This window comes from Nyctereutes procyonoides, unplaced genomic scaffold, assembly GCF_905146905.1.
Source record: "Nyctereutes procyonoides isolate TBG_1078 unplaced genomic scaffold, NYPRO_anot_genome, whole genome shotgun sequence".
Lineage (NCBI taxonomy): Eukaryota > Metazoa > Chordata > Mammalia > Carnivora > Canidae > Nyctereutes > Nyctereutes procyonoides.
Genome location: NW_026575043.1, coordinates 63655874 through 63677887, shown reverse-complemented (window position 1 = coordinate 63677887; position 22014 = coordinate 63655874). Strand labels below are relative to the sequence as shown.

Below are 22014 nucleotides of genomic sequence, written 5' to 3'. Positions count from 1 at the left end.
ACCTGGAAGGCAATCAGGGTGGTGTGGGTGTGGATGGAGCCCCCAGGCACAGAGGGACCCGGCTTCCAGGGCACAGGAGAAGGGGCCCCTACCGTGCACACGCGAGCCACGCAGGTATGGGGATCCAGGGACCCAGGAGAGTGTGAGTGTGAGGAGCAGCCCCGGGGGTCCGATCCCCAGGCCCAGGCCAGCCAGCTGTGCCCGTGTCTCCCCCAGAGGTCACCCGGAGGGGCTGGGGTGGCCCGCGGGGTGCTTCCCAGCAAGAGACCCCTGGGAGGCTCGATGCTCAGGAACCTGGGACCCCCTCAGGCAGCAGCTGCAGGCAGGCTCGGCACCATTACAGGCTGTCACCCCACAAAGTGTTTGGGGGGGATCTTTTATTCCAGAGGCTGTGGGGTGATGGCAGCTCTCCCGCACCTCCGCGCGTCCGCAGGGCCTCAGCTGGCTGCCCGGGGCAGGGGCGCCCACGACGCAGGTGCTAGAGTGTGGGGTGGCGGCGCCCCCAGGCTCCAGGGTCCTGGCCCACACACTCTGCCCACTTGCAAGCCTGCACCTGCGCACACGGCTGTGCGTGTCCCTTTCAGCTGGAGCTGGAGGAGCCGGGACCGTGTGGCCAGGTGGGCCTGAGTCCACGACTGTGTTGTCTTTCTGTGAGAGACAACTGGCGCCTGGAGGTGGGGAGAAGGCAGGGACTTCCTTCCGCAGCCAGCGCAAATGGGCTGAGTGTCAGCAGATGAGAGCCACTGCTCAGAATCCTTGCTGGGCTTTGACCCCAACGACTCCCTGTCAAGGTAGGAGGCTCAGAGCAGGCTTCAGGGCCCCACTGCCACTGGGGGACTGGTGGGAGCGTGTGTGTGGGGACAGGATGTGGGGGGCCGCGTGGCCCGCAGCTTGGAACTCACCGCCTGGCTGGAGAAGCTGGGTCTCTGGGGTGGGTGGTCGGATGCCCCTTCCAACGACCTCCTGCATATTCTCCCGAAGGTGTGGCGGGGATGGGGGTGGGGGGTCAGGGCTGCTTTGCCAGGACACGGCCTGGTGGCTGCAGGAATAGCCCCCCAAGGACACACGTGGAGCCTTGATACCCGGGGAGCCCGGACCCACCAGGCAGCCTGTCCAGACGGGGGCTGAGCTTGGCCACTTGAAAGGTACATCTAAGGTCTGGGGGGGGGGCGGGCTCCCCACGGCCTGGAGGCTGTGTGTGTGGTTCCACCCCCACCCCAGCTCCCCAGGGCGGAGCTCAGCTCCTGAACATGCTCCAGCCACACACGTGGGAGCCTGGAGGGGCCTGTTCGCGAGTAGCCACTGGGGAAATGGCATCTGCCTATTTCCAAGGGCCGATCCACACAAATTCATCTCTGCCCCACGAAGGCAGAGTGGAGGGATCTCGAAGCCTTGCAAGGACTGGCTCCAGGGTGCTGACCATGGTATCCTCGGGGAGAGGCACCTGGGTCTCGTGTGCTGCAGAAACAGTGAGTCCATCTGGGGACCGACTTGCCCCCATTTCCCTGCTGCCTCAAAGGAATTTCAGGGGCGGGGGCTCCATGGTTGACGCAATGCATAGGTGGTGGGAGGTGGGCGCTGGCTCCTAGGGCAGTGACAGCGTGAGTGACGTGCCTGGGTGAGCCTCCCAGGTCAGGGGACCAGGAGCCTGGGACAGGGCCAGGCGGGCGGGGTCGGGACACAGGAGACACCTGTGTGGACCCCATCTAAGCCCGAACCTGCATGAAGGCACCTATCCCCCTCTGAGGTCTGCGGGGTTTCAGGGGCCGATGATGCTCAGGTTGCTGGTCTTTGCCATCCACGTCGCCTTGTTGTTGCGGTTGTTCCCGTGACACGTTTTGGTAAGGTTTCGACTGCAGTGTAGCCACCGTGCGGTGTAGTGACTCAGCACTTCCACGCACCCCCGCGGTGCTCCCGGGGGGGGGGGGGGGGGGGGGGCCTGCGTGCTTCATGCCCTGGACCTAGTGCACGCTCCCCCCTCCTCCCCCCGCTGACCAGAGTTCTCTACACCGAAGGGCCGTTTCCCGGATCGTTTCTCGTCTTTCCTTTGCTTGTTTTGTTTCTCGAATTCCACACACGAGTGAGAGCACGTGCATTTCTCTTCCTCTGACCTACTTCACTTAGGACGGTACCTGCTGGGTCCGTTCACGTTGTCGCAAATGGCAAGATCTCACCCCTTCTGAGGGCTAATGTTCCCGCGCGTATGCCCACCACCTCTTCTTTATCCATCCGTCTGTCCAGACACCCGAGCTGCTTTTCCACATCTTGGTTATTGCAGGTAGCGCTGCAAAACACTGGGCCGCGTGTATCCCTTTCAATGATCGATTTTGTGTTCTTTGGGTAAATGCCCAGTAATGTGATTACTGGATTCTGGGGCAGCTCTGTTGTTGACTTTCTGAGGCACCTCCACACTGTTTCCCAGAGTGGCTGCACCAGCTCGCATTCCCGCCAGCAGTGCCCGAGGGCTCCCCTTTCTCCGCCTCCTCTCCGACACCTGTTGTTTCCTGAGCCGTGGATTCTGGCCATCCTGACAGGTGTGAGGTGATACTGTGGTTTTGCTTCGAATTTCCCTGGTGGTGAGCATCTTCTTCAACAGACACATGCCTGTTGGCCATCCACGTGTCTTTTTTCGACAAATGTCTGTTCATGTCTTCTGCCCATTTTTAAATTAGATTATTTGTTTTTTGGGGTATCGAGTTGTATCAGTTATTTTTTGGATGCTAGCCCTTTATCAGATATGTGCTTTCCGAATATCTTCTCCCATTCCTCGGTTGTCTTTTAATTTCGTTGACTATTTCCTTCACTGTGCAGAACTTTTTATTTTGATGAAGTCCCAATAGTTCATTTTTGCTTTTGTTTCCCTTGCCTCAGGAGACGCCTCTAGAAGGACGTTGCTACAGCCAGTGTCAGAGAAGTGTCAGCCTGTGTCCTCTTCTAGGATTTTTATTTATTTATTTATTTATGATAGTCACAGAGAGAGAGAGAGAGAGAGGCAGAGACACAGGCAGAGGGAGAAGCAGGCTCCACGCACCGGGAGCCCGACGTGGGATTCGATCCCGGGTCTCCAGGATCGCGCCCTGGGCCAAAGGCAGGTGCCAAACCGCTGCGCCACCCAGGGATCCCCTCTCTTCTAGGATTTTGATGGATTCCTGTCTCATATTTAGATCTTTGATCCATTTTGAATTTACTTTTGTGTGTGGTGTAAGGGAGTGGTCCAGTTTCATTCTTCTGCATGTCCAGTTTCCCCAGCACCATTTGTGGGAGAGATTGTGCTTTTCTCATAGGATATTCTTTCCTGCTTTGTTGAAGATGAGTTCTCTATTCTGTTCCATTGATCTCTGTGTCTGTTTCTGTGCCAATACCATAGTGTTTTGATCACTACAGCTTTGTAATATAACTTGAAGTCTGGAATTGTGATGCCACCAGCTTTGGCTTTCTTTTTCAACATCCCTTTGGCTATTGAAGGTCTTTCCTGGTTCCACACAAATTTTGGGATTGATTGTTCTACCTCTGTGAAAAATGCTGTTGGTATTTTGATAGGGGTTGCATTGAATGTGTGGATGGTCTTGGGTAGTAGAGGCATTTCAAGAATATTTGTTCTTAAAAAAAAAGAATATTTGTTCTTCAACTCATGAGCACGGAAGGCCTTTCCATTTGCTTATCTTGAATTCCTTTCATCAGCGCTTTCTGGTTCTCAGAATACAGGTCTTTCACTCTTTGGTTAAGTTTATTTATTTTTTTTATAATTTTTTTAACTTTATTTATGATAGTCACAGAGAGAGAGAGAGAGAGAGGCAGAGACACAGGCAGAGGGAGAAGCAGGCTCCACGCACCGGGAGCCCGACGTGGGATTCGATCCCGGGTCTCCAGGGTCGCGCCCTGGGCCAAAGGCAGGCGCCAAACCGCTGCGCCACCCAGGGATCCCTATTTTAGATGTTTTATTGTGTTTGGTGCAATTGTAGATGGTATTGTTTTAATTTCATGTTCTGCTGCTTCATTGTTGGTATATAGGAAAGCAACAGGGTTCTGTATATTTATTTTGTATCCCGCAACTTTCCTGGATGCATGCGTCAGTTCTAATAGTTTTTTGGTGGAGTCTAGGGTGTCCCCGTTCTATCAAAGTCTGGACATAGTGTCCGCAGATCAAGGGTTAATGATCTAATCATGACTGTTGGTCTGCAAGCTCCTGGGAGCTTCCCAGATGTAATGTGAACCCGGCCGCTGCTCTGAGGACAGGGAGAGAGCAAAGAAACAGACAGGCCCCTCCAGATTGGTCGGTGGCAGTCTGGAGAAGCCAGGGAGCTCACAGACGTGGCTTGTCTTGGGCAGCAGCGAGAGGGGTAGATCTCCACACTCCCTGCCACCTCTTAGGGGTTTGCGCAGAGCCCGGAACTGGGCTCAGTCACGTCTACCGTCCAGAGGGTCTCAACACCACATCACTGTCTTAGGGCCACATCCTTGGAGCAGCCACTGGGAGTGGGGAGGGCAAGGAAACCCACATTCCAAGGACAGGGGAGAGGTGGGGAGCCTCTGATTGCCTGGGTCCGGGTCACGGCCTCTCTGACCTTTCCCAGCACCTACCCCTCGTGCCTGGCTCTTACAACCTCACGTGGAACCTCTGCTCTGCAGTGGCCCTGAGGGGCCAGGAAGGGCTTTCACGAGCACGGAGATGCCTCCTGTGGCGCTGTCCTGCTGTGTTGCAGGCAGAGGCCGCAGCAGTGATACAGGCGCATCCAGGAGAAAGCACAGAGAAGACAGCAATTCCCCAAATGAGCAACGACTTTCCCACCAAGAGGCCCATGATCCCAACCACTGATTTATGGGATCACTCAGGGCACTCCCTGCTCCTCATGAGGTCTGAGAAACACGATACAGTAGCAGGCTCTGTCAGGCGCAAACCTGCAAGATTCTGCTTGGATAATGACACCGGTGCCTCCTTGCGAGGCAGCGGTGATGTCCACGGCCATTCGATTTGGGGGGATGGCGGTTCTCATTAGAGATGCTTGGGTGTTCAGTAAAGACAGACTTTCTGGCCACCCCTCAAGGCTCACTGAATCAATTCAGTCAGGGCCGTCTGTGCTGCAGAGTCTGCAGACCGATGGAGTAAACGACGACAGCATCCAGGTGATCCTGCCGGCAAAGACAGAGTGTGTTCATCCGGCCTTCAGCAGAGGGGGCTTGTCAACTGTTGTGCCCATGGGGCAGATTCTCCCCTGTGCCTAGGGGAACCCCAGGGTGCAGCGGCCCAACCACCCAGGTGGGAGCCATGACCAAAGATTTGTGCACAAAACCGTGGAGGCCCATTAGGGGCTGCCCTCTAAATAACCCGGGTGATGGGACCAGTCAGTGCCAATCAGTCACTCTCCCTTCACCTGACAGGGTCGCTACAGTCCCAGGGGTGCCCATCCCACATCCCACAATTGTCTGGTACAATTGGGTGGCTTCTGTTTAGAGTGACTTTTCTGTTCCCAACATAGGGGTGACTGGGTGTGCTGATGTCTCTAACCCAGAGGAAGCTGCATAAATCCATTCCAATTCTGAGCATAGCCAATCATGACTCTGATGGAAGACTTTCTGGAACCTTCCAGTGAGCAATCTGTTGGGCTGCCTTCATAGTTTGTTTGACAGGAAAACAATACGCGTACCAGTGTTATGGACACGCTATTGGTCATGTTAGATGACCAGGGTGCTAGTCCTCCCTGTTCTTGCTTAATGCCCTCCAGCCTCTCCCCGGAGGGGTAATACCCACCAGGACTCCCACCCTCTCCCCTCTTCTGACCGTGTGCGTTCCATGGCAGCTCTAGTGTGTTTCAGTAGGTCTGGCTGCAGCAAGACAGTGGGATTCCAGCAGAGACTGAGTAGTTTCCCTTCAGCCAGGGGTGGGAAATGCCTGGTCTATCCCAGTGGGACTTCCCAGTACAAATTCCAGAGCCTCGCTCCTTTCCAGGTGTGATGGGGCTTCCTGTCCTCAGCAGCAGAGCGTGTGGATCCTCCGGGGAGTCAGGGCATTGACTGTGTCCTGCAGCTTCCATAGGTTTATGGAACTGGGTGCCTCAGTGGGGATTCCCATCTGGCACACGGGGCAACGGGCCCTACTGGTTGACCCTTCCAACGTAGTAAAGCCTGGACAGTACTGTGGTCCACCTGGCCAAGATGGTTTACCTGTTAGTGATTTAATCTGCTGTTCTCATATTCCACTGTTCCTTCCCACCAGCCCTGATGCTGTGGTTATAGGGCAGATGGATGCTCCATGCACTGTCACGTTCCTTCCCCCACTCTTCCACATTATGATCCTCGCAGGGTCAACCGTCCATCACCCATACATGGCACCCAGCTCCCCTAGTGGGGCAGCCTGGTTTGCACAGTGATGGGGAAAGCTTGGGTGAGGCCAGATGCAGTGTCCACACAAACCAAGGCACATTTAGCACCCTCACTCAGAGGGAGGGGTCACGAGAATCCATTTGCCAAGCCCACCCCAGGTGGGGACTTCACGGATGATCCTGGAATCCCTTTGCAGCTGCCCTGGGCATTGTTGAGAACACACGGGACGTGGTGATACTGCGGTAACCCGGTCACTGTACTTCCAGGGCAGTCTGCATCTGCAACTCTAGGCCACCCCGTCAGGCACTGAGGTGGCCACTCTGCCTATGTCCCCAGTCTGCTGTCTCTGCTGAAGAGTGTGTCAGCCGGCGCTGAGCCTCAGCTGGGGCGTCTGCTGCCTGATGGCCGGGAGCTGTCAGAGCCTTATGAGGATCACCTCAGGCTCCTGCAGATGGACCTGCATGTCCCTGCACGTATCCTGGCCCCAGAGCGACTTATCAGTGATTATTCACCCCCTCGGGTCCCACTGTCCAAGCTGCGGGGTTCATCCCTCTAGCACAGTGGGGGACCGGCCAGGGCTCACGTTTTACCAGCAGGCCAGCGACCCCGAGTCTAGCCGGGGCTGAGCAGCCTGCTGTGGCCTGTTCCTGTTTCCATCCATAGGGTCCCATTGTTTGCTGAGTGGTGACTACTGTCCGGGTGGTAGACTGCATGGATTAGACCCATTTTATAGGCATCAGCCAGGATTTCCATGCTTCCTCTCCTAGGCTACAGGGGTGCCCCAGGAGGAGGGCCCAGGATATCCGGAGGATCTGCGCACTGTGGAGCTCAGCGGCTCCCACATTTCTAGGACGGTAGCCTGGCAGACAGGTGTGCCTCTGCTGCAAACGGGTCTGACCCTTCGTCACAGTGGGAGTTTCAGCCATGGTGGAAGTTTGTCAATGGGACATGCCCTCACCCCACTCGTTGACAGGCAGGGAAGCTCCTACGAAATGAGCCGTTCCCTAGTGAGAGGCTCTACTTGGAGGAGCGCCGTCTGCACCGCTTGGAGGTAGTGATCTGCGGATGTGTGTCGGCTTTCTGCCCCCTCCAGGTCTGAGACCAAAGTCCGAGAGGCTCGTAGCTTCTCTCGTTTCTGCTGCGGCGCCAGCCCATGTCATCTGGAGTCACGGGCACGTCTAATTCAAGTGGTGACCCTGTTTGGGAGACACGTGTGCGCGCAGATCAGTGTCACCCTACTTTTAGTTAACGTGTTTCCTTTTGGTTTAGGTTCTGGCGGGTGTTGTGCTAAGTCTTATTTCTGTGGGGGCCTGCGGTGATCTTTCGGGAGTTGGTCTGCCCTTTTCGTATCGGTGGTTTACAGATCCTGCCGCCTCCCAGGCTGGGTCAGCCCAAGCTTTGATATCTAGATGGTTAGCGAGCAACCCAGAGTCTTGCTGCAGAACAAGCCCCTGGGCCTTTCAGCTCAATCAGAGGCACTTGGGCCGTGGGGTAAGGGGAAGATGCATGTTCCGGCGTCTTCCTCAGCCCGGTCTTGTGTTTGCTCTCCTGACGTGGGTGGCCTGATCGATGCGATGATGGTTGGGCTACCATGGCACACGACCCAGATTTCTAGTGGTCTGATGGTGGGCTGTGTAAAATGTTTTGTGGTGTCGATAGAGGATGCCTATTCCTGACTCTGTGTCTACTGTGGCCCTTGCTTATAGTTTGTCCTCATAGAGGGCCCATTAGGCCCTGTTTGTATGTTCTGGAAGAGGCTGCCAGCTTTGACCTTGTCTAGATCATCCGTTACTGACCTCTGAACTGTAACTGTGCCCGTTCTCTCCCGTCTTTGATAGTGGAGGTGTTTGGTGGGAGTGTACAAGCTCCTGTTCTCTCACCACGTTCTCCTGCTGCACGTGCCAGAGGGACGTGTTGGCGAGGTGCCCATGTGTGCTCCCAGTTGTCCTTCTGACATGCAGGGACATGTGTGATGAAGTCGGGGACAGCAGCCCGTGCCGCTTTCTGCCATACGCCCTTACCCCACATCTGTTTCCTGCCGCGTGGTCATCTCCCCACCACGCTCCGCACCAAAGAGCATGTCACTAGCTCTGCCCAGAAGTCTGAGAACAGATATACCCCGTTCTGGTTTCCCTTAGTAGATTCTTTCATCGCCAGTTTTATGGCTATTTGTTCAGCATATTGCGCCGATTCTCCGGATTCTGAGGCTGTTGGGGTTAGACCATCGCCAGTTCTCAGGGCAGCAGCCTGGCAACTACTGTGGTTGGTGTCGCGGCGGCAAGTCTGTCTGGAAAGCACGCGTTGTGCCCCATGCACCAGGGTGGTCCTCAGTACAAACTGCTGGAGCGTGCACGCGCTCACTGCTGGAAAGTTCTGCAGGTCTGTTTCTGGCACAGCTGGGATCTCCTCAGCTGATGCAGAGGGCCGACGTCCCATCTGAGTCCTGCTCAGAAATGTGCCATCTCCCTGTCAGGACTTGTGCTCAGGACGGGTTCCCCTCTGTCTGTCAGGGCTCTGCTGCCAGGGGCCACTCCAGATTCGGCCCCTGGAGTTGACGGATCGTTGGTGTATTTTCTGGTAGTGGCTCTGCTGTCTGTGGGGCCTCAGAGAGACCTGGGGGAGCCACGGAGGCAGCTGGTGTCTCTTCTCCGCACCCGGGAACATCTCCGTGTAAAACCCACCGCGGTAGAGCATGTTTGTGACTTCAGTCCCCGCTGACTGTGTTGCAGACCCTTGTGCATGGTGACACTCCCGTGTGTGTCAGAATCTTTGTTCGCTGGTGCCAGTGTATCACAGGTTCTGACAGCGGTTTCCCAATAAGTATTGGCAGTGTCGTGAGTCTCCGTCCATGGAAGTTCCCGACTCTTCCTAGTCATTTCACAAATGTGTTTCACATTCTCCCCATATGTCATTTGTGCTGTGTCCTATCACTCCTGTCTGTTCCTGATGTCATTCGTCTGTGGTAGGGGTGGGTATGCAGCTGTGTTGTGTGGGAGGCTGTGTGGTATTTTTCTGCCTTCTGAGGACCACGTTATGCCTCGAAGTTTTACTGTAGTGTGAGATACGTGGCCTTTACTTGGGTCAATTGTCCGTCCCCTGAATGTAAGGAATCCCATTAACTTTATGTGTGTAGACATTGGTGTATTCTCCAAGTTGTCACCAGAAATAAGGGCATCATCAACGTAGGAAATGCTGGTGTGAGTGTGTGTGTGAGTGTGTGTGTGTGTGTGTCTGTCTATGAAAGGCCTGGAAGTCTTGAGCTAGAAGGTTGTGGGCTCTTTCTGGGCTGCTGAGGCATCTTTGTGGTTACCTAGTGAACTGATTGTGTCTGCCTTCCCACGTGAATATGGTTATGCGTTGGTTCTTTGCATCCATGGGAAGAAGAATGGACTTGTCCAATCATTCAACCAGCGTGTACTGAGTTTCAGATCCAGTGGGGATGTGGTTTATGATAGTGGTTGTATCTGAGACTGCTCCCTCAATTTTGCAGTGTTAGTTTAAATTCCGATAAACTATTATAAATCTATAGGACTGTGCCAGCTGAAGCCCACAAGGTTGGTCTATTATATGAAATAGTATGCACCATAACTCATTCTTTTAGGAATTTTTTTTAATTTTTTTTATTTATTTATGATAGTCACACAGAGAGAGAGAGTGAGGCAGAGACACAGGCAGAGGGAGAAGCAGGCTCCATGTACCGGGAGCCCGACGTGGGACTCGATCCCGGGTCTCCAGGATCGCGCCCTGGGCCAAAGGCAGGCGCCAAACCGCTGCGCCACCCAGGGATCCCTCTTTTAGGAATTTTTAAATTTTTCCCATAATTTGAATATGTCCTATTTCATCCATTCCAAGAATATTTTCCCAGTGGGGCCATTTGAGGCACTTACCCTCAATGGCTGCTCTATGACCAATTGTTAGGAATCCAGGTACTCAGGTCCCTGGGCTTAATTTTCCAAGTAACCCTTTAATTAGCTGCCATATCAGAAAGATATTTGGGGTGGGCTTCCTCTGCACTGGAGGCTATGCAGGTCATTGGGGACTGACCAGAGGACTCCAGGCGTGGAGGCCTCGGGTGCTCAAGGGCAGTTGATGGGCTGTGTACTGTGAGTGTGGGGGCTGTGTAGGAAGCCAGAGACCTACACCTGGTATGTGCCTGAGAGTACAGGTGCCAAGGGTGAGGTCTTGGGGGCCCACATATCTGCTTAAATATATCCTCTCCAGCACAGATGCAATTATTCCTCCTGAACACAAAGCTGGAGGAAGCTGCACTCTTCTGGGAGTCTCTTCATTAGGTGATACCTTGGCTATGGGTTAAGGGGAGGAAAGCATTTTATCTCTCTTTCAAGGTTCTTCTAGCTGGTTTAAGAATTAATTCAACATGATTAATAGGAGGAAAAAACAAAGTTTTATTTCACACACATGGTAGCCCAATGATGAAATTGAGACACAGAAAATGACCAAGGCAGGCAGCTTCTGTAAGTTCAGCATACAGAAGCATACATCTGTGAGATTTTAGCAGGACAATCAATTAAGTAATCAGGTATTAAACCATAGGCATTTCAATGGAAAGGGTGAAAAACAGTAATGAGTGGAGCAAATGATACACTAGTTTCTGAGTTCTGAGGGTGGCCAGTCAAGAAGATTTCTTTTTTTTTTTTTAAGATTTTATTTATTTAAATTTTTTTTAAAATTTTTATTTATTTATGATAGTCACACAGAAAGAGAGAGAGAGTCAGAGACACAGGCAGAGGGAGAAGCAGGCTCCATGCGCCGGGAGCCTGACGTGGGATTCGATCCCGGGTCTCCAGGATCAGGCCCTGGGCCAAAGGCAGGCGCCAAACCGCTGTGCCACCCAGGGATCCCTCTATGTCTGTTTTTGTGCCAGTCCCATGCTGCTTTGATCACTACAGCTTTGTGGTATATCTTGAAATCTGGGATTGCGATGCCTCCAACTCTGTTCTTCCTTCTCAAGGTTGCTTTGGATACATGGAGTCTTTGTGGTTCCAGCACATTTTAGGATTACTTGTTCTAGTTCTGTGAAAAATACTGTTGGCATTTTCATAGGGATTGCATTGAATGTGGAGAGTCCTTTGGGTGGTGTGGACATTTTAACAACATTGATTCTTCCACTCCATGAGCTTAGTGTAGCTTTCCATTTGCTAGTGTCGTCTTCAATGTCTTTCATCCATATTTCATAGTTTTCAGAGTACAAGTCTTTCACTTCCCTGGTTAAATTTATTCCTAGATATTTTATCCCTTTTGGTGCAATCATAAATGGGATTGCTTTCTTAATTTCTCTTTCTGCTACTTTGATATCAGTGTATAGAAACAACACATTTCTGGGGACGCCTGGGTGGCTCAGCGGTTGAGCATGTACCTTTCAGCTCAGGGCGTGATCCCGTGATCCGGGGATCGAGTCCCACATCGAGTCCTGCATCGCTCCCTGCAGGGATCCTGCTTCTCCCTCTGCCTATGTCTCTGCCTCTCTCTCTCTGTCTCTCATGAATAAATAAATAAAATCATTTTTTTTAAAAAAAGAAACAATGGGGGATCCCTGGGTGGCGCAGCGGTTTGATCCCTGCCTTTGGCCCAGGGCGTGATCCTGGAGACCTGGGATCGAATCCCACATCGGGCTCCCGGTGCATGGAGCCTGCTTCTCCCTCTGCCTATGTCTCTGCCTCTCTCTCTCTGTGTGTGTGTGACTATCATAAATAAATAAAAATTAAAAAAAAGAAACAACACATTTCTGTATATTAACTTGGTATTCTACAATTTTACAGAATTCATTTATTAGTTGTAAAAGATTCTTGGTGGACTCTTTCAGGTTTTATATCCATAGTATCACGCCATCTGCAAATACTGACAGTTTTACTTTTTCCTTACCAATCTGGATGTCTTTTATCCCTTTTTCTCGGTCTGGTTGCCAGGATTACACCTCCCAGTACCACAGTGAACAAAAGTGGCACCAGCGGGCATCCTTGTCTTGTCTCTCATCTTAGAGGAAAAGCTCTCAGGTTTTCACCGTTGACTTTGATGAGTGCTTGGGGTCTGCTGCATATGGCCTTCGTCATTTGAGGTATGTTTCCTCTGATGCCCCTTTGTTGAGGGTTTTATCAAGAACGGATGTTGTCAGGCAGCCCCGGTGGCGCAGCGGTTTAGCACCGCCTGTAGCCCAGGGTGTGATCCTGGGGACTGGGGATCGAGTCCCACATTGGGTTCCCTGCGTGGAGCCTGCTTCTCCCTCTGCCTGTGTCTCTGCCTCCCTCTCTCTGTGTGTCTCTCACGAATAAATAAATAAAGTCTTTAAAAAAAAAAGAACGGAGTCCCTGTTCTGGCTCACGCAGCCCGAGCACTACAACCAGGACAGCTCCGGCAGGTACCTGAGGGACTTGACTAGTGCTCTTCAAAGGGAAAATGATGTGCTCGCCCTGCCCATCTTCAAGCAAGAGGAGCCCCAGCTGTCCCCCGAGAACGAGGCCCGCCTGCCGCCGCTGCAGTACGTGTTGTTTGCCGCCACGTCCCCGGCCGTGAAGCTGCACGAGGAGCCTCTGACCTATCTCAACCAAGATTTTATTTTTAAGTAATCTCTGTACCCAATGTGGGGCTCAAATTGACAACACCAAGATCAAGAGTCGCTTGTTCCGGCCGCTGCCGTCGCCGCCGCTACCGAGGCCGAGCGGAGCCGTTAGCGCCGCGCCACCGCCGCCCGCCCGCCCCGAGCAGCCCCAGGCCCGCCCGCCCGCGTCCAGATTTTTAAAAAATACAATGTCTAATGGTGATGAAGACCACATGGCCGAAGACTGCAGGGATGATATCGGGAGAACGAGTTTAATTGTCAACTGCCTCCCTCAGAACATGACCCAGGATGAGTTACGGAGTCTGTTCTGCAGTATTGGTGAAGTTGAATCTGCAAGACTCATTCGGGATGAAGTAGCGGGGCACAGCCTGGGCTATGGTTTCGTGAACTACGTGACTGCCAAGGACGCAGAGAGAGCAATCAACACGCTGAATGGCCTGTGGCTCCAGTCAAAAACCATTAAGGTGTCGTATGCTCGCCCGAGCTCAAAAGCCATCAAAGATGCCAACCTGTACATCAGTGGGCTCCCGCGGACCATGACCCAGAAGGACGTGGAGGATATGTTCTCTCGGTTCGGGCGAATCATCAACTCCCGGGTCCTTGTGGATCAGACCACAGGTTTGTCCAGAGGGGTTGCGTTTATCCGGTTTGACAAACGGTCGGAGGCAGAGGAGGCAATTACCAGTTTCAATGGTCATAAACCCCCAGGTTCCCCTGAGCCCATTACAGTGAAGTTTGCAGCCAACCGCAACCAGAACAAAAACGTGGCACTGCCCTCCCAGCTGTACCACTCGCCTGCCACACGGTTCGGAGGCCCCGTTCACCACCAGGCGCAGAGATTCGGGTTCTCCCCTATGGGTGTAGATCACATGAGTGGGCTTTCTGGTGTCAATGTCCCGGGCAACGCGTCTTCGGGCTGGTGCATCTTCATCTACAACCTCGGGCAGGACGCCGATGAGGGGATCCTCTGGCAGATGTTTCGCCCCTTTGGGGCAGTCACCAATGTGAAAGTGATTCGCGACTTCAACACCTACAAGTGCAAAGGCTTTGGCTTTGTGACCATGACAAACTATGAAGAAGCCGCCATGGCCATAGCAAGTCTGAACGGCTACCGCCTGGGGGGCAGAATCTTACAGGTTTCCTTCAAAACCAACAAGTCCCACAAATAACTCGCTCATGCTTTTTTTTTTTTTTTTGTACGGAATAGATAATTAAGAGTGAAGAAGTTGAAACTTTTTTGTTAGTGTACAACTCATTTTGCGCCAATTTTCCCAAGTGTTTGTCTTAGTCTAAATGAGAAGTGAAAAGGTTTTTATACTCGGGGATGCAACCGACATGTTCAAATGTTTGAAATCCCACAATGTTAGACCAATTTAAGTTTCTTAAGTTATTTCCTTTAAAATATATATTAAACAGAAATCTAAAAAAAAAAAAAAAAAAAAAAGAACGGATGTTGTCAAATGCTTTTTCTGCATCTGTTAAGATGGTCGTGTGTTTTTTTCCCTTCATTTTGTTAATGTGATGTATCACCATGATTCCAGTATTGAACCATCCTTCCATATCTGGAATGAATCCCACCTCACTCTGGTGAATAATCCTTCTAATGTATGGTTGAACTTGGTTTGCAAATAGTATGTTGAGGGGTATTTTTGCATCTATGCTCATCAGGGATACTGGCCTGTAGTTCTTTTTTTGTGATGTCTTTGGTTTTGGTGTCAAGATAATGCTAGCCTCGAAGAATGAATCTGGAAGTTTTCCTTCCTTTTCTGTTTTGGATTTGGCTTGAGGAGAATAGTTATTAATTCTTGTTCAAATGTTTGGTAGCACTCATCTGTGAAACCACCTGGTCCTGGTCCTTTGTTTGTTGGGAGTTTTTTTTTTTAATATTTTTTAAATTTTTATTTATTTATGATAGTCACACACACACAGAGAGAGAGAGAGAGAGAGAGAGAGAGGGGCAGAGACACAGGCAGAGGGAGAAGCAGGCTCCATGCACCGGGAGCCCGACGCGGACTCGATCCCGGGTCTCCAGGATCGCGCCCTGGGCCAAAGGCAGGCGCCAAACTGCTGCGCCACCCAGGGATCCCTTGTTGGGAGTTTTATTACTGATTCAATTTTGTTACTAGTGATTAATCTGTTCAGATTTTCTAATTCTTCCTGATTCAGTTTTGGACACTTGGATGTCTTTAGCAATTTATCCATTTCTTCTGGGTGGTCCAATTTGTTGGTTTATGATTTTTCATAGTAATCTCCTATCGTTATTTCTGTGCTGTAGGTTGCTATTTCTCTCTCATCTGTAACTTTATTTGAATTTTTTTCCATAATGAGTTTAGCTAAATGTTTATCAATTTTGTTTCTTTTCATAGAACTAGGTCTTCATTTTATTTATCTTCTCTGGTTTTTAAGCTCTTTCATTTCTTTCCCCTCTGATTGTTTACTACTTCCTTCCTTGTGCCAACTAAACTTCTCTCTTAAAAATTTTACTGCTTCCCAAAGATTTTACATGATTGTGTTTGCAATTTCGTTTGTGTCAGGTATTTAGCTTTATTCTTCAATTTCTTCGATGACACATTTGTTTAGTAGCATGTTAGCCCCCATGTCAGCGGTTTTCCCATTTTTTTCTTGTCACTGATTTCTAGTTTCATGTGGTTTGAAAAGATGCTTGATGAGATTTCAATCTTCAATTTGATGAAACTTTATTAGGAGTGTCTAGGCATATCACCTCGGTCCTTAGGCTCTCCAAGTAATAGACACATACTAGGGACCCAGCGGGAGTTCCTGGAATGGCTTTTTTGGAGCTGATACCCTCACCAGGGAGCCAGGACAGAGCACAAGTGTCCTCAGGTTGATTCTCAGCACACAGGCCAGGGAGGGGGTGACACTGAGCACATGAGGGCAGGGAGAGACATGGGTGGGGGCCAGTGCACGGAACATGCCTCTGCATACATTGCGTGTCTTGTTGGGAAATTGATTCTCTACCCCTGGGGGTGATTTTTACTGTGAGAACTGGGGGGAGGTGTGCCATAGCTGGGGACTGGGCTTTGTCCTGGCGCAGGCTGGTTTGGTCCGGTCTTCACCAGGCTCGGGGGTCCCTCCTCAGTGAGCACCCTCCTTCCGCTCCACTGCAGGAGGTACCATCAAAGGGCACAACCTTCTGGCTTTCCTGGGAGCCCCACCACTCAAGCAAGGGGCACAGCAGTCCTGGAGCACTAGAGCTTGCGGTTCGGGCTGGGGTCCGAGTCCAGTCCCTGCTTTATCTCCTAGGCTTTCAATGGGTTTAACTCATCACTTAGCAAAACATCAAGATTTCAGGTTAAAAAAAAAAATTGGGGGAATTACTTTTAAAGCTTACCTACAAACATCTTATTTCTACCTACCTAATTCAGGTAATATGTTCCCAACAGCCATGTGTAGATCACCCACGAAAACTGCATGAGCTCTCCGGCTAAGTCCGCCGTTCTCTGCAACTACGTTTTTGTTATTGTTGAAAAATGTTGTGACCTAAATAACAAACTCATCTTTGTTATTTAGGGCTTTTAGTAAACCCAGGAAACATGAGTTTTACCTTAAGGCTGATAACTCTGAAGGAGTTAGGATTGAAACTTAACTCCTTAAGATTAAAAACTCAGGCACCTGGCAGTGGTTGAGCATCTGCCTTCAGCTCAGGTTGTAGTCCGGGGTCCTGGGATCGAGTCCTGCATCAGGGTCCCTGCAGGGAGCCTGCTTCTCCCTCTGCCTGTGTATCTGCCTCTTTCTGTGTGTCTCTCATGAATAAATATGTAAAATATTTAAAAGAGTTTTCAGTCTTTTTTTTTAATTAAACCCACAATCTTAAATTTGTCTTTACTACCAAACATTTTTCCCAGATCATGTGAACTTGAAATTCATTTGAATTTAGTTTCTATTTTTGAGAATTTTTATGAGTACTAAATTTATATAAGTGCTCAATTTTCTTTAAGCCAATTAAAGAGGTTTTTTGTTTGTTTGTTTGTTTGTTTGTTTGTTTTACAGTGTGATTTTGTTCCGGTAACCTCATTTTCTGTAATACCTACAAACCTTTTGAGACGAACAGGTGAGCTTTCAGGATTGGTAAAGGTAGGTGGGCTTTGACTCACTTGTAGATTTGCATTTCTGGTTTTGTAGGGTTTGCAAGACAGAGAGGCACTGGGTGACAGCCTGGATGTCACAGGACGGCCCAACTTTCTAACCTCGCTTGGCTTCTTCACATCAGGGAGAACGCCAACCGAGACGTGAGTCAAAACATTCACACCTTCATAAAGTCTGTATAAAGTGCTTGTAACACAAGTTTTCTGAGTTCAGAATTCGACCTTGGCTCCTATCAGTGCCTTGAGCCCGTTATTTGCAGGAAGGCCTTGGAGAGACTCTGCTCCTTTGCCTCCTCCACGGGAACAGTTTGTATTGACAAGCACTGATCATCCTCACTTCTCCCCACACTTGGGAAGATCTTCTGGGGACCTGGCCTATTTTGGGCTGGGGCGGGGCATCTAGGATGCATCTGCAGGGGACACTGCCTGGGTCTGTGAGGCCAACAGTGCCCAAGGACAGACCCTGAACCATACCAGGAATTGCAGACTTCGAGCGTGGATGTAACTAGCCTGTGACCTCAGGGCCGAGAGATGAGGCGCGAGTGCTCACTGTAGATCGTGTAGGGAAAGGCCAGGCCACAGAGGCAGGTAGGCCAGAATGTGAGAAGCAGAGCTCACGAGCTCACCTTGTTCTAATTCTCACTTCTGCTGTTTTGTCAAGGGAGCCCCTGAGGCCGACCGTTGGACTTGTCAGACAACTGAGAAATCTCGACAGAGAATTTGTCTTCTCTCAAATACAGCCACTTTGAAGGGTCTGTCATCGGGCCAGTGACGAGGAGGATCCTACTAATCTCAGCAAGGACTCAAAGCAATAAGCTATGAGAAATACCTGGAGGCCACTTGCCAGGCTCACCATGGACACGAGAGGCATCTCTGAAAGGGACACAGGTGACGTGGCTCATGCGAGCCACACGTTTACTCCTGGGAATAGTCTAAGAAAGCAAAGGCCTCGGTCCCCAGGCAGTGAGGACGGTGTGTGAAACACGCTGTCTCCGGTCTCCCATGGACATGAGAGGCCTCCAACCACCGTCCTGCTCACCTGTGACATGGGGCAGGTGCCGCTGGAAGGGGACTCTTCCAGCACTCACAGACACGGAGTTGAGAGGACAGGCCCCTGATGTGCTGGTGCCTCTCGTGCCAAACCCCGCAGGGAGCTGGCACAGCCAGACAGCGTGCTGCCCGTTGACCATGCACAGAGGGAAGCCCCTCACTGGGCCAGAGGGCCAAGGCCAGAGAACATTGCCACTGCTCCCGAAGCCAGGCTCTCGGGACATGGAGCCACATGGAGGGAAGCCCCGCATTGGGTTTTCAGCCAGGGAACCCACTGCGCCAACGGGCTGCTTTCCACTGGGGATGTGCCCGTCGATGTGCCTTGAACCACAGGCTCAAGGTCCTGTGGCTGCGTGTCTCCCTATGGAGAGTCCTCTTTAGGACAAATGTGCAGATAACAAAACCGTGACGATCTCTGGGAGGAAACAGTGAGTTGGCCAAGAGAACTCAACCAAATTCACCAGAGTCGCTAAGCCCAAGGAACTAGCTCTGCAACTATTTTCTCCTGCAGCTTACGTTTAGGAAGCAAGAGAGAAGGGACTCGCACAACTCTTGTTTCTGTCCGACCCAGAGGCCGACCCAGGAAGGGTCTGGTCTGGCTCTGTGTTGTGACTCAGGTTAATGGAGAGGAATCGCTATGCCAATGTGCACATTGTTGGGTGCCCGGCCCCTCTATAGGTGTTGGAGGAGGTCAGGGCCTGGAATCATCCAGATTCCTTGGACACATGCTTGCCCCTTCCGGGTCCAGCCCCTCTCGACCCTGGTGTTGTTTTAGGTCCCTGGCTAAACGAAGCTGTGCAGCAGCGCTGGTGCCCTACACACACAGCAGCCAGCCTCGGCAGCCAGGACACTCCAGGCCTGTGGAACTCAGGCTGTTCCGCCAATAGCATAGCCTCCAAGGCAGGGGAATGCCCGGAAAATCTTCCTGTCGTGGCAGCTTTAGGCTGACAGCAGTCACTCCCTCTGTGGACTGGCTGCCTGACGAGGGCCCTGGTGACCCCAGCTACCAAGGCTCCCAGGTGTCTTTTTGGCGCTAATTGCCAGGATTGTTCCTCCAGCTCTGCCTTCACAGGGAGAAGGCACATGTGTAAGGGTTAGGGCTTGAGAGAGGCAGGTGCCTCCTGCTGCCGACAGCTGCACCGTGATCAGGCTTCGACTGTGGCAGGTCCCTGGCCACCCTGAGTATCGATGCAAGTGTGTGAAAAACATACCCCGTTGGCCAACCATAGGCAGCTGGGACATGCATGGCCCCAGGGTGGAGGGAGCACAGCCCCCAAATCTTTCTGAAGATTCCTTTAAACTAGGAAAAGTCAGCCACCATTTCAAGTGGCCGTTTGATGGGGTCCCGGGCTTAGCACTCATCAGGGTTCCAGGAGTCTCTTGGTGAAGGGGACCCCAGCAGCCAGACAGGCCCCCTCCTGGCCAGGCAGTCCAGCTCCTGCCCTGGCACCTGTGTGGGATAGGGCTTGGAAGGAGCAGAGGACCCATGACCCAGGCTCTCCTGACACTTGCTCTGTTTCAGGGCAGTAGATGCAGATAAAACATTAGACAAAATTCAGCACCAATTTATGATAAAACCCCGGCAATCTGGAAGTAAGGGGGAACTCCCTCAGCTTAATAAAGAGCAGCTAACATTATACTTTATAATCAGGAACAAGGCAAAGATGTCCTCTCCCACCGCTGCTTTTCAACATCATAATGAGAGATGATGAGGGAGGGTGGGCAGGTGATGATGATAACTGACTTAGTGGAGGGACAAGCCCAGCTACTCCAACTAGATGAGAATAAGATCCCAAATTCTCAGCAAGTTACTTGGTGGATGTCAACACATGGATTCTAGTTTATATGGAGAAGAAAAGATCCAGAATAGTCAGCTCCATCTTGAATGACCAGAAGGAGGCAAGAGGACTGGCCCTATGACACCACCCAATATCCAGAGCCTCTGGGAAGTGACAGGGATGGAGACAGTGAGGTCCTGCTGAACGGACAGATCAACGGGGCAGAAAATGAGCTACAACATAGTCCATTGATCGCTGCCAGCGGTGTAAAGACCGTACGACAGAACAAAGATGGGCTCTTCCATACATGGCACTGGGACAGCAGAACAACCAAGTGCAAAAAAATAAAGAACCATTATAGAGGTTCTTTACACCCATTATAAAATTACCTCAAACTGGAACACTGACCCAAGGGTAAAACACAAAATGACACGCTGCTTATCATTCTGCTTTGTAGATCTCATATTTTCTACACATTGAAGGTGTGTGGCAACCCTGTGGCACCAAGGCCATCAGTGACGTTATTCCTATGGCATTTGCTCACTTCTTGTCTCTGGCCCCATGCTGGGGATGCTCACCATATACCAAATGCTTCCACTGTTACGCTGCGTGTTCTGGTGATCTTTGACGTCACTACTGTAATTGTCTGGGGCACCTGTATCCATAATGACGAACTTCGTATGTGCTGTGTGTGTGGTGACCGCTCCATCCACTGCCGTCCCCATCTCCCTCCTTCTCCTCTGGCCTCCTGGTCTCTGAGACACAACGGTACTAAACCGAGGCAGCTAGTGATCCTACTGTGGCTTCTAGGTATTCAGGTGAAAGAGCTGCATGCCTCTCGCCGTAAATCAAAAGCTAGACATGATTAAGCTCAGTGAGGAAGGCATGTTGACAGAGAGATATGCTGAAAGCCAGGCCTCTTGTACCAAACAGACCAGTTGTGAAGGAAGAGTAACGTTCTGGAAGAAACTGAAAGAGCCACACCAGTGAGCACATGAAGGATACGTTGGCACCAGCTAATGAGGATTCTGGTGCACACCAGGGTGTCACCATGCACAAGGGGCTGCAACACAGTCAGCAGGGACTGAAATCACAAATATGCTTTATCGCGGTGGGTTTTACACGGAGATGTTCCCGGGTGCTGAGAACAGATACCAACTGCCTCAACGCCCGCCCCCTCCCCCCAGGTCTCTCCGAAACCCCACAAACAGCAGACAGAGCCACTACCAGAAAATACACCAACAATCCGTCAACTCCAGGGGCCGAATCTGGCGTGGGCAAAGCAGAGCCCTGATGGACAGAGGGGAACTAGTCCTGAGCACAAGTCCTGACAGGGAGATGGCACATTTCTGAGCAGGACACAGATGGGAGGTCGGCCCTCTGCATCAGCTGAGGAGATCCCAGCTGTGCCAGTAGCAGACCTGCTGGAACTTGTCCACGCTCCAGCAGTTTGCACTGGGGACCTTCTGCTCTCTGGGAAACCCCAATCGCTGGAGAAGCAGGATATGCAGGGATGCATCAGTGGAAACCTCCACTTGGCTCTCCACAAGGATCAGTGAAGCACCAGAACACCACTCGCTTGCACACTGACCTGGAGGAAGAAGATTGGACAGAACCACTAACTGGCACCTGGTATTAGAACCCAGCAACTCCACCAGGTACCGGCTTTTGTACTTCTCCCTTATCTCACCCGACTGAATTGAATGTAGCATTGGGCACAAGGCAGAGACTCTGAAAACACCCCCAATTTAATTCCTGATTTACTTTGTGTGCTAGCATTTCATTGTAGAAGAGCAGCTGCTGAATCTGCCTAAAGGGCAATTAGATCTTTAAACAGAAATAGGCAAAAAAAAAAAAATCATTTATCACTCCCAACTTGCAACATTTAATCCATAGTCACCAATTAGAACGTTAATAATAGATCCATGACACGAAGTCCCGACTTTATTTATTTTTTTTAAATATATTTTTTTAATTTTTATTTATTTATGATAGTCACACACACACAGAGAGAGAGAGAGAGAGGCAGAGACACAGGCAGAGGGAGAAGCAGGCTCCATGCACCGGGAGCCTGACGTGGGATTCGATCCCGGGTCCCCAGGATCGCGCCCTGGGCCAAAGGCAGGCGCTAAACCGCTGTGCCACACAGGGATCCCCCGACTTTATTTTTATTTTTTTAAAA

At 51.2% G+C, this 22014-nt stretch overlaps 1 protein-coding gene and 1 long non-coding RNA gene across 2 annotated transcripts; both read left to right on the top strand.

The window, feature by feature from the left end:
* The first annotated feature begins 381 nt into the window (after positions 1-381).
* LOC129508348 (uncharacterized) lies at positions 382-21768 on the top strand. The gene is made up of 4 exons (XR_008664158.1): positions 382-791; positions 12249-12397; positions 16910-17148; positions 17666-21768. It is a non-coding gene; the product is annotated as an uncharacterized LOC129508348 (long non-coding RNA).
* LOC129508347 (ELAV-like protein 1) lies at positions 13061-14085 on the top strand. Its single transcript, XM_055323310.1, has one exon. It carries the CDS (start codon positions 13087-13089, stop codon positions 14065-14067), a length of 981 nt encoding a protein of 326 aa, XP_055179285.1. The 5' UTR covers positions 13061-13086; the 3' UTR covers positions 14068-14085.
* Positions 21769-22014: the final 246 nt, after the last annotated feature.

Excerpts from the sequence above, each read along its gene's own strand:
- LOC129508347 (XM_055323310.1), top strand. The coding sequence starts at position 13,087 with ATGTCTAATGGTGATGAAGACCACATGGCCGAAGACTGCAGGGATGAT.